This window comes from Rhinopithecus roxellana, chromosome 3 (assembly GCF_007565055.1).
Source record: "Rhinopithecus roxellana isolate Shanxi Qingling chromosome 3, ASM756505v1, whole genome shotgun sequence".
NCBI classification, from domain to species: Eukaryota; Metazoa; Chordata; class Mammalia; order Primates; family Cercopithecidae; genus Rhinopithecus; species Rhinopithecus roxellana.
Genome location: NC_044551.1, coordinates 50,230,230 through 50,241,675, shown reverse-complemented (window position 1 = coordinate 50,241,675; position 11,446 = coordinate 50,230,230). Strand labels below are relative to the sequence as shown.

The window sequence follows — 11,446 nt, the reverse complement described above, 5'->3', positions numbered from 1 at the left end:
TGGATTCAGTTCCAGTGCTGCCTGGGCCTGGAGGCTGTGCCAACTGGGTCCTGGGCACAGTTTAGGGACCTGCTCTCTGACCACAGGCCAGCCACTCCCATCCCTGAGCCTGTTTCACGTCAACAAAATGAGACGGTGAACGAGATGATCTCTAAGGTCCCTGCTCACCTGCAGTCGCAGAGCAGGTCCGGGATTCCATCTGGCAGCCTGCAGCTGTGGAGTGGACGGACTCTGTGCCGAGGTCATCTGTGCAGTGTCCACAGCAAGTGAGGTGGGCTGAGTTCTTCAAAGGTGCTGATGCTTGATGTGGGAAGGCAATGGTGTAGATGCCTTTTTCTCCTTGCGCCTCTGTAACCAGGTGGAGATAACAGTGGGATGTTCTAATCCCTAATGTCATAAATTCGAAGTAATGAAGGATAAAGTGGAAGCAGCCGTTTCTGCCTGGTTTTGAACTGGGAAGCTTTTGCGTGTGAGGCGACATGGGATTTGTGATACTTGCTTCCCTTTTGTGTGTGCTTGAAATTTTCTACAATAATGGTTTAAAATATGCACAGGCCAGTTTTTTTTTTTCCCCCAACTTCCTTACCAAATCTTTTCCCATCAAGTTGTTCATTCAACTGATGGGGAGATTTTGCATCATACATGTGACAAATCTTCATTTCAATCAGGTAGGTCAGTTTCCTGCCTGTGCGAATATGAAAAATTGCTTTAGGCTAGGCATGGTGGCTCATGCCTGTAATCCCAGCTACTTGGAAGGTGGAGGTGAAATGATCGCTGGAGCCCAGGAGTTTGATGCTGCAGAGAGCTATGACTGCACCACTGCATTCCAGCCTGGGCAACAGGCAGAGACCCAATCTGTAAAAATTAAAATATTTTAAGTTTCAGCTGGGGAGGATGGCTCACACCTGTAATCCTGTAATTTGTTTGTCTGTTTTTGAGACAGGGTCACGCTTTGTTACCCAGGCTGGAGTGCAGTGGCACAAAACCAGAATACTGCTTATCAGGCAACTGTTTTCTGATTAAGACTCCTCACATCTCATGCCCACCAAGCCACTTCCAGCTTCTCAAATCCAGATCCTAACACTCCTACACATCTACCCTTGATCTTCCACTTCTGAAATGCTGCTAAAATGTGGTCATGGTGGTGTTTACCTTTACTGCAAAGGAATAAACTTGGCCTTGTTTGATCAGCAGGTTCTCCAGGTGGTCTTTTTTTGAAAAAGTCAATAGAGAATAATTTTAATTCCTAAAAGCTTTGAATATTTTTTCTTCTCCTATGCAGGGTTGCTGTAGTAGGTGATCACAGGTGCATCTGGGTGAAGGTTGAGAAGACTGACGTATATATTCATTTAGAGATAATTCTAAAATTAATTGTCACCCATGGGTCATCCAGATGGAAAATTATTGTGCATTATTGTGCAGTTAATCAGATGGTGACTCGAACCACAGTGGCTGTTACAGACGTGCTCATCCTTAGTGGAACAAATCGGCATAGCCTTTTATACCTAATATTCAGTTTTTTGTTTGTTTGTTTGTTTTTGAGATAGAGTCTCTCTCTGTTGCCCAGGCTGGAGTGCAATGGTGCACCTGTCTGCTCACTGCAACCTCCGCCTTCTGGGTTCAAGCAATTCACCTGCCTCAGCCTCCGGAATAGCTGGGATTACAGGCACCTGCCACCACCATGCCCGGCTAATTTTTATATTTTTAGTAGAGATGGGGTTTCACCATATTGGCCAGGCTGGTCTCGAACTCCTGATCTTAAGTGATTCACCTGCTTTGGCCTTTCCAAAGTCCTGGTATTACAGATGTGAGCCACCGCGCCTGGCCCTAATATGCACTTATTGACATGAAAAAGTACTTTTTCTCTGTAAGAAGTTGCAAGGACCACAAAAAGTGACTGTGTACATTCCAGGGCCACAACAGTGCATCTCAACAATCTTGCCTCAGAACTCCATCATTTCTCCTCCTGCATAATATAATCTACAGAGATCTTAACCAACTTCACATTCCACAGAACATCGCGTTTTGTGGAACAGCTGGGATGCTTGCTCGATGGAGTGTGGACAACGTGGTCACAGTTGTCGGGACAGAGGTTATGCGTAGGTACACCAACACGGATGTACCCTCACCAAGCCGACCTGGTTACCACCACCACTGAGTGGCCAATCTTGTATCCTCACCAAGCCGACGTGGTTACCACCACCACTGAGTGGCCAGTCTTCCATCAGCAGAAACTCATTCTGGGCCCCAACATGGCACCTTTCCTTTTGCTACCAGCCTCCTAGAAGCAGGTTTTTAGATCGGATCCCTTTTGTAATGAACGGCATGGCAATTTGACCTCACTGCAATAGACACCATTTCTAGATTTGAATTTGCCTTCCTTGCCCACGCACATCTGACAGCTCTGCCATCTATGTGCAGAATGCCTCATACCCCAGAGTATTCTGCATAGCATCGCTTCTGATCAAGGAACTTCTTTTCTAGCAGAAGAAGGGCAGTGATGGGCTGATATCTGTGGAGCTGACAGGTCCTGTGTTATTCCGTTGCCCGGAAGCAGGTGTTCTCATTACGACGCCAGCTCTTTCACAGTGTCAGTTCAGAAACCAGACCCTGGAAAGGTGGGGGCAAAGGACACAGGGAATCAAAAATGAAGAAGAAGGTTCTAAATTCCAATGATGTCTTCATGATCAATTGCCATGTTGGGGGGTGTGTATGTCCCTGTGTGGAAGCTAATTTGTCCTCTCTCCATCCTTTTATCATTTTACATACCCCAGTGGTGGAGGCTGCCATTCAGTCAAGATTGTGACTGTACATGAGGGATGACAGTGCCCACAGGCAGTGCTACGGCTGCTGAAGGCCAGCGTTGTGTGGACACCAACACGTTCTTAGGAAAAGCAAAATGTTCCTGCTGTTTAATGGAAGTTCAGATGTGAGTGAAATGCTGTGTGGACACTGAATGGCCACGGGAGGGCCCTGCACCCGTTTTTAAGCAATTGCCTCAGCCCCCAGCCCACACTCCTGTCCTCTGAGTTGTGACACTAGGGCTGCTTTGCTGTCAGGACCCCGTCAGGCTCTGCCAGGAGGGGCACTAGAAGGAGGCTGTCAGCCAGCAAGAGGGGAAAGAAACCAGTCCTCATGACGTCCTGTGTTCTCCTGTCCAAATCGTCCCAGCAATGTTTCTTCATCCTGGAACTTGGCTCCACTTTGCAGATTTTGCTTTCACACTTCGGGCACTCGTCTCATCCTGCCCTTAGGAAAACAAGCACCAGCCGACTGGCCCCCACACTTCCGCAGCCGGGACCTGAGGCCCTCCTCTGAACACCCAGAGTGTCAGCAGCAACCACACAGCAGCTGCTCCTGGGAAGCCTGGGCCCAGCTTTGGACGCCGCTTCTTCTCCCCCGTGCTCCAGAGGTACCACAGGGCAGGGCCAGGCAGCCCTCCAAGGCCTGGGAGATGCCTCTCCAGGGTCTCTGCTGAGCTTGGAACGCCGTGGTCACTGCTTGCCCCCAGATGTTTGAGCTCCAAGGATCCCTAGTGTTCTTGTTTTGGCCATTCATTTCTCCAGTATCTGGTTAGCAATTTTATTTAATTTTTGTGTTTTTTAGACATGGGGTCTCGCTGTCACCCAGGCTGGAGTGCAGTCAGTGGTGCAGCCCTGCCTTACTGTAGCCTTGAACTCCTGGGCTCAAGCCGTCCTCCCTCCTTAGCCTCCTTAGCTCGGACTACAGTAGCTAGGACCAGGCTGGTCTTGCACTCCCGGCCTCAAGTAATCCCCCTGCCTCAGCTTCTCAAAGGGCTGGCATTACAGGTGTGAGCCACCATGCCTGGCTAGTAATTCTTCTTTTCTTTTTTTTTGTTTTGAGATGGAGTCTCACTCTGTTGCCCAGGCTGGAGTGCAGTGGTGCGATCTGGTCTCACTGCAAGCTCTGCCTCCCAGGTTCCTGCCATTCTCCTGCCTCAGCCTCCTGAGTAGCTGGGACTACAGGTGCCGCCACCATGCCCCGCTAATTTTTTGTATTTTTAGTAGAGACAGGGTTTCACCGTGTCAGCCAGGATGGTCTCGATCTCCTGACCTCGTGATCCTCCCACCTCAGCCTCCCAGTGTGCTGGGATTACAGGCGTGAGCCACCGCGCCCGGCCAGCAATTATTTACATTAAACTTTCTGTTAAAATAACTGATGTGATTTTGTTCCTAAATGGACCCTGACTGATACACAAGTTTCAAAATAATGACTCAGTTTCTCTCCTTATTTCTCTTCCAGTCTTCATCCTCCTAGAGAGAGAGAGTTTTAAACTGTTAAAGAACTTGAGGTACTATAATGAATCACAGCTGCCACAGCAAACTTGACATGTGAACAGGGTCAAGTTTTTAAATGCTTCCGTTTATATTACCTCACTTGATGCTCTCTTCTTGCATTCATTCAACAATGTTTTATTGAGCAACTACTATTTATAAGGCACAGGGTCTGGTACTGTTAATATACTGTGAACCCCAACATTTGAGACAGGTGTCAGTTTATCTAGAAAGTTTATTTTGCCAAGGTGGAGGACGCGCCCATAACACAGCCTCAGGAGGTCCTGACGACACATGCCCAAGGTGGTCAGGGCACAGCTTGGTTTTATATATTTTGGGGAGACATGAGACATCAGTCAATATATGTAAGAAATACACTGGTTCCGTCCAGAAAGGCGGGGACAACTCAAAGCAGGGAGGGGGCTTCCAGGTCACAGGTAGGTGGGAGACAAGTGGTTGCATTCTATGAGTTTCTGATGAGCCTCTCCAAAGGAGGCCATCAGAAGACGCATCTGTCTCAGGGAGCAGAGGGATGACTTTGAATAGAATGGGAAGCAGGTTTGCCCTGAGCAGTTCCCAGCTTAAGTTTTGCCTGTATCCTGTGATTTTGGGGGCCCAAGATATTTTCTTGGGGGAGGGGAGGGGGAGGGAGGGGAGGGGGCTTCCAGGTCACAGGTAGGTGGGAGACAAGTGGTTGCATTCTATGAGTTTCTGATGAGCCTCTCCAAAGGAGGCCATCAGAAGACGCATCTGTCTCAGGGAGCAGAGGGATGACTTTGAATAGAATGGGAAGCAGGTTTGCCCTGAGCAGTTCCCAGCTTAAGTTTTGCCTGTATCCTGTGATTTTGGGGGCCCAAGATATTTTCCTTTCATAACACACAAAAAGCAAGATATTCCCCCCACGAGGATAACTACTAAACTGCAGGGACTTATTTTTATTACTTAAAGGAGGTTTTATAAAGCCTCTAATTGAACACAGAAAAAGGCAAATAACTGTCCAAGAGAGTTATATGGACTCAATTTCTGCCATTTAGAAAGTTTCCACTTAAGATATCCACATTTGTTAGCCTAAGTCATCAATTAAATAATTTAGAAAGAAGAGAAAAGGAACAGGAACCTAGAACTTAGCACGCATCCAATAAGACAGCTATTACCAAGAATTAAGAAATATAGCATTAAATAGCAGAAGCACACAAAAAATAAAATAAAGAAAATAAAAAATAGAGTAAATTTAGTCCAAGGAGGTTATAAACAATCCACAATGACAATAATAGCAAGGCATTGCTTCTTCATGGAGCTTTGGATTGACACATCGTGATCTTTACAAAATCCCTCAGAGTGCAGATGTCATGATTCTTTTCTTTTTTTCTTTTTTCTTTTTCTTTTTGGTACAGGAATGTTCATAGTGGCTTTTCTTACAATGGCCAAAACCTATAAACCAGGCAGTGACCATCAACAGGAGAATGGCAGCAGACACAAAGGTTGAGTGACTTAGCAATGTGACACAGGCAAGAAGTGGCACAGCAGGCACCAGACTCTGGAGTTCAGGGCTGGCTGCCAATCCTGCAGTGGTTCAGCACCTTCCTCAGTGCCCCCATCACCTCCTGGTTCCTCAAGCTGTAAATGAGGGGGTTGAGCATGGGAGTAAGGACCGTGTAGAAGATAGAGGCCACCTTGTCATGGCTGGGGGGCCGGTAGCGCCTAGGCCTCAGGTACATGAACATGGCTGCGCCATAGAAGACAGTGACAGCTGTCAGGTGGGAGGAACAGGTGGCCAGAGCCTTTTTCCAGGTCTGAGCAGAGCGCATTCGCAGCACAGCCCCTAGAATGCAAGCATAGGAGGCCACGATGATGGAGAAGGGAAGGAGAAGCATGAAGACACAGCAAGCAAAGAGGAGGGTGTCAAAAAGGGAAGTGTCTACACAGGCCAGCTTCAGTAAAGCTTGCACCTCACAGAAGAAGTGATCCACATTCCTCGAGCCACAGTATGGTAAGCTTATGGCTGCCACCATCTGAATCACTCCATCGATTATCCCAAAGGCCCAGGAGCTCCCAATAATCTGGAGACAGACCTTCTGATTCATGAGGATGGGATAGTGAAGTGGGTGGCTAATGGCTACGTAGCGGTCATAAGCCATGAGTCCCAGCAAGAGCCCCTCAGATCCCACAAGAGAGACAAAAAAGCCAATTTGTATGCCACAGCCCACAAAGGAGATGGACTTCCTGCCAGACAGGAAGTTGGCTGCCATCTTTGGCACAATGTTACAGACCAACATGAGGTCCATGAGGGAGAGCTGGCTAAGGAAGAAGTACATGGGGGTGTGAAGTTGAGGGTCCATGTAGATGAGGAAGATGAGGAGGATGTTCCCACCGAGGGCCACTGTGAAGACCACCATAACCACAGAGAAGAGGACAAGGTCAGTCTGGCTATGGGAAAAGATGCCCAAGAGGATGAAGCCATCTGTGTATGATTGGTTCACCCATCTTCCCATGGCTTAGTCGCTCACTGTCACCTGAGAACACAGAGAAATTATGAGATTGAGGGACATGTCTCTATTGTGCTCCAAATTCTTCAGTTCAACAGCATATGCTCTGAGACATGCAGGAGGACACTCTCGTATTCCTGTGACACAGGTGACAGGACCTCTGCCAGCTCTGAAATTGGACTCCACATGGTTATTTGTGCATGTCCAAACCCAGAGGGTAGAAATGGGATCATTTCATGTGCCCCAGGACTGTTGGACAATTCTCCTTCAGCCAGCAAAGCCCAGGCTTTCCACATAGCTGGGGTCACATGGGTTTGGTCCACTGTCTCTAACAGGCCTTGGACTATTTCATGCCCAAGAGATCATTTACATGTGTTACAAAAAGGAAAGATTATGGAGACGTGAGATGTTCTTTAGTCTTTATTTTGTTCAGGTCAAAAATCCTGGGACCATTTTCAATTTCTCTATTTCTTTAATTCCCTAGGTCCAAACCATCAGAAAGCCCTTTGGCCGTACCCTCAGTGTTTCTCAGAATCTAATTCGCTCTTCCCACCCTCACCAAAACTACCCTAGTCCCAGCCACCCTCCTCTCTCTGATGGGTTATTGTAGCCTCTTCCCTGGTCTCCCAGCTTCTATTCTTGAACTCTTGAGTCTATTGTCATAGCATCTGCAGAGAGTCTGCTAAAATGTAAGGCATTTGTGCAACTTTCCTAGTGAACATATGTCGATGACATCCCAAATTACTCCAAATAAAGCCCAGGTCTTACAGTGGAAAGTAAAGCCCTACATCACACACACACACACATAGACACAGAGACACAGACATACAGACACAAACACAGACACACACATAGACACAGAGATACAGACAGACACAAATACACACACACAGACACAGACATACAGACACACAGGCACAGGGAAATAAACACACACATAGACACATAGACACACAGACACACATACATACACATGAAAATACACACGCAGAAACACATAGATACACGGAGGCACACACACAGCCACATAGAGAAACAAAGACACACACACAGATACACACCCAGAGACATACAGATATGGAAATATACGCACAGACACACACAGAAACACATAGGCACACATACATCCATATACAGAAACACAGAGATACACACATAGTTATACACAAATACAGACATATACACAGGCACACGTAGACACAGTTACACACCGAGACACACAGACACATGGAAACACAACCCCCCGCACATCCCTCTGAGGTCTCCTGCGGCCCCTCCCTTGCTCACAGAGCTTCCGGGGCCTCCTGGCCTGGGTGCCCACGCCCTCGATCCTTGGCTCGTTTTCCTCCATGGAACGCCCTTTCCCAGGTCTCCCTCCCTCCCTGCTTCCTATCTTTCCTCAAATGCTGGTCTTCATGGAGAGGTGTTCTGTGGAAGCCGGATGAAAAGCTGAACGTCTCGCTCTCCCAAGCCCCTTCCTGCGGCCATTTCTCCAGGGCACCGGCGCCATCTGACACGCACACGCTCCCGTATTTGGACTGTGCCCGTCTGTGAGATCCACCAGAGTGAAGGCACCGCTTCCGTTCATCTTGACCTTGGCAGCCCCCAGAATGGTGCCTGGCTCATAGCGGGACCTCAACCCATACGTGGTGACTGTATAAAGTAAGACGTGGTGGAGTGACCTGTGGCTGCAATCTCCATTTTCTGCAGAAAGGCTCCCACTTCACTGGCCGTGGTCTGAGTGTCACAGGACTTTGCTGTTTGATTCGTTTCTACCAGGGACGGTGAGGGAAAATGGAAGAAACATCTGCAGCTGCTTACAAAGACGAGGACCTGCTTCACACACGGGCGGCCGTTTATCTGTGAGGCCTCTGCATGCTGGTGTACCCATGTCCACCTTACCTCACTGCAAGGCTAAATGAGGCTGCTCCACGGGACACCACGCTCTCTGTGCCAAGACCCCAGGGAATTTCCTAAACTGGGATGGACCTGCCGAGGCCCAGGACCCTGCAGCTGGCTGCTTGATCTGTGTCCCTAGGTAAGGGAGCTTGTCCTGGTTCGTGCCCAGGAGGGTGTGCCCAGGGGTCTTTGCCACGGATGACCCCTGGAGTGATGTGGAGGGGATTTCTATAGGAGCAGATCTGTTCCCACAGCGACCAAGCACCATCTCAGCCATATCAGCCACAGGTTCCACCAAGCAACAAAACAAACCAGGTTCCCCCAGATCCCCCAGCAGAAGAAGGGATGCCCAGCCCTATCACCGTGTCCAGAGGCACCAGCCACATGCACCTCCCAGGACGTGCACTCCCCACTCCCCTTCCCCAGATCTCTTAAACTACAGGACTGCATGGTTGACTGATGCCATTTCTCCCTCCGTCCTGCGTGGTTCCCTTGCTCTCAGACTCATACCCACTGTGCACTCAGCATCTCCCCTCAGCTGCCTCACAGGCTTGTTCCACCCAAAGTGGCTTCTCCCCTGGAGAAGCACCTGTTCTCCCCTCTCAGCTCAGTGAGTGGCAGATCTGTCCAGGTTCACAGGTCACAACACTCGCATCATCCAGGACTCCTGTCCTTCCCTCCACACACACGTCCCAAACATCCGAAACCCCTGCTGGCTCCTCTTGCAAAACATACCCCCTGGCCAGCACGCACCCCTGCCAGCTCCCACCTGGCCCCACCACCTCTAGAGTGTCCCTGGAGGGTGGCAATGATCCCGACTGCATTTGCCTTCCAGTTTACCCTGGCACACCCCAGCCTATCCCGGTCTATCTGTCACATAGCCCTGGGGTGGACCCATCTCTGCAAGAATAAAGCTGAAGTACTTCCAAAGGAAAGGCAAGACTCCTCAGCAGCCCTCCACCACCACCCACGCCTTTCCTTCCACTCTCCCGGGATTCCCTCCCTGCCTGTCTCCCCAGCCTCCTGGAGCTGCTCCCACGCTGCAGGACAAGGCCAGCTCTGGGGCCTGGACACTTTCTCTCACCTCCGTGCAGAAGGCTCTTCCCAGACCGGCCCTGCCTTGCTCCCTCACCTCCTCTTCCTCACCTTCTCAGCAAGACCTTCCCTCAGCACCCAGAGTTGAAACCCTTCTTCCTCTGCCTCCCTTCCCTGCCTTGGTTCCCACAGCAGGTAAATGAGCAAGGCGGGCCCCAGGCTGGTCATGCGGGTGTCTGTTCTCTGCTTTGCCAACTAGAACCCATGTTCCCTGGTGCCACCGGTGCTCGTGGCGGGATCCCTGGCTCCCAGAACAGTGCCTGGCATGCCTGTTATGCGCTAGTCAGTATTTGTTCAATGAATAAAAATTTTTTTGGCTAGGTACCCTGGCTCACACGTGTAACCCCAAAAATTTGAAAGGTTGAGGCAGAAAGATAGCTCGAGGTAGGAGTTTGAGACCAGCCTGGGCAACATAAACGAGACCTCATCTGTATTTAAAAAACAGAGAAAATTAGCCAGGCTATCGTGCACACATCTATAGGCCCAGCTACTCAGGTGGCTGAGGTGAAAGGATGGTTTGAGCCTGAAAGTTCAAGCTGGCAGGGATCTGTGTTCACGCCACTGCACTCCAGCCTGGGTGACAGAGGAAGACTTTGTCTCCAAAATAAAAATAAAATGATACATTAGCTGGGCATGGTGGTGTGCACCTGTAGTTCCAGCTACTTGGAAGACTGAGGCAGAAGAATTGCTTGAACTCGGGAGGCGGAGGTTGCAGTGAGCTACGATCACACCACTGCACTCCAGCTGAATGACAGAGCTATGACATTGTGTGATTTGGAGGGCATTTCTACAGGAGCAAATCTGTTCCCATAGCGACCAAGCACCCTCTCAGCCATATCAGCCACAGGCTCCACCAACCAGCAAAATACACCAGATCCCCCAGCAGAAGAACGGACTCCCCGCCCTACCACCATGTCCAGAGGCACCAGCCACTTGCACCTCTCAGGACACAGACGGCAAGACCCTGTCTCAGAAAAAAAAAAAAAAGTATTATGAAATACAACAGAATTTATTCTTGCATCTCACTGGCTCATCTTCGTGCTCTCTAACTTCAGACCTTTCCGTTGGGTGTTTAGTTAATAACTTCACTTTTCTTCCTAGAAACCACAACACAGAAGAAGCCACCGTGTCTCTGCAATATTCTCCCTGGGATGGGAGGACCCCATCCCACGTCCTTCCTACCCCTTCACCTTCGCTCTCCCCACACATCTGTCCTTGTCTTCCTATTGTGGACCACTCTCCACCCCAGGGACCCAGAGTCCAGTCTCCAACCCAGACAGAGGGAGGGGGACAGGAAAAGGGGAGTAAGACACCAAGGATAGAGAGACGTGGGTCAAAGGAAGAGGACAAGAAGAAAGAGTGGGGAGAGACACCACACCAGCAGAGAGATGCCCCTTCAAAAACCCAAACAAAACAATTACACCCTGATGGAAGCAGACAGGGAGGAAGAGCAAGTGCTGATGAACAAGAGAAATGGGGACGTGAACCAGCAACAGGAGCAGGAGCTGCAGGGAAGAGAGAGGAGGCAACAGGATAAGACCCTCACTCACCTGTGGGTGGGTTCCCTGCAGGGACACAAACTCAGCAGGGACACCTGCGGAGGAGATCCTAGCATCAGAATCACGCACTCATCCTCCTGTGTTTGCTCCCACTGGGTCGGGGGACAGGAGG

General features: G+C 49.6%; 1 protein-coding gene across 1 annotated transcript; it reads right to left on the bottom strand.

The window, feature by feature from the left end:
• Positions 1-5,839: 5,839 nt before the first annotated feature.
• On the bottom strand, positions 5,840-6,787 carry LOC104679148 (olfactory receptor 2V1). The gene has a single exon (XM_010384635.2). It carries the CDS (start codon positions 6,785-6,787, stop codon positions 5,840-5,842), a length of 948 nt encoding a protein of 315 aa, XP_010382937.2.
• Positions 6,788-11,446: the final 4,659 nt, after the last annotated feature.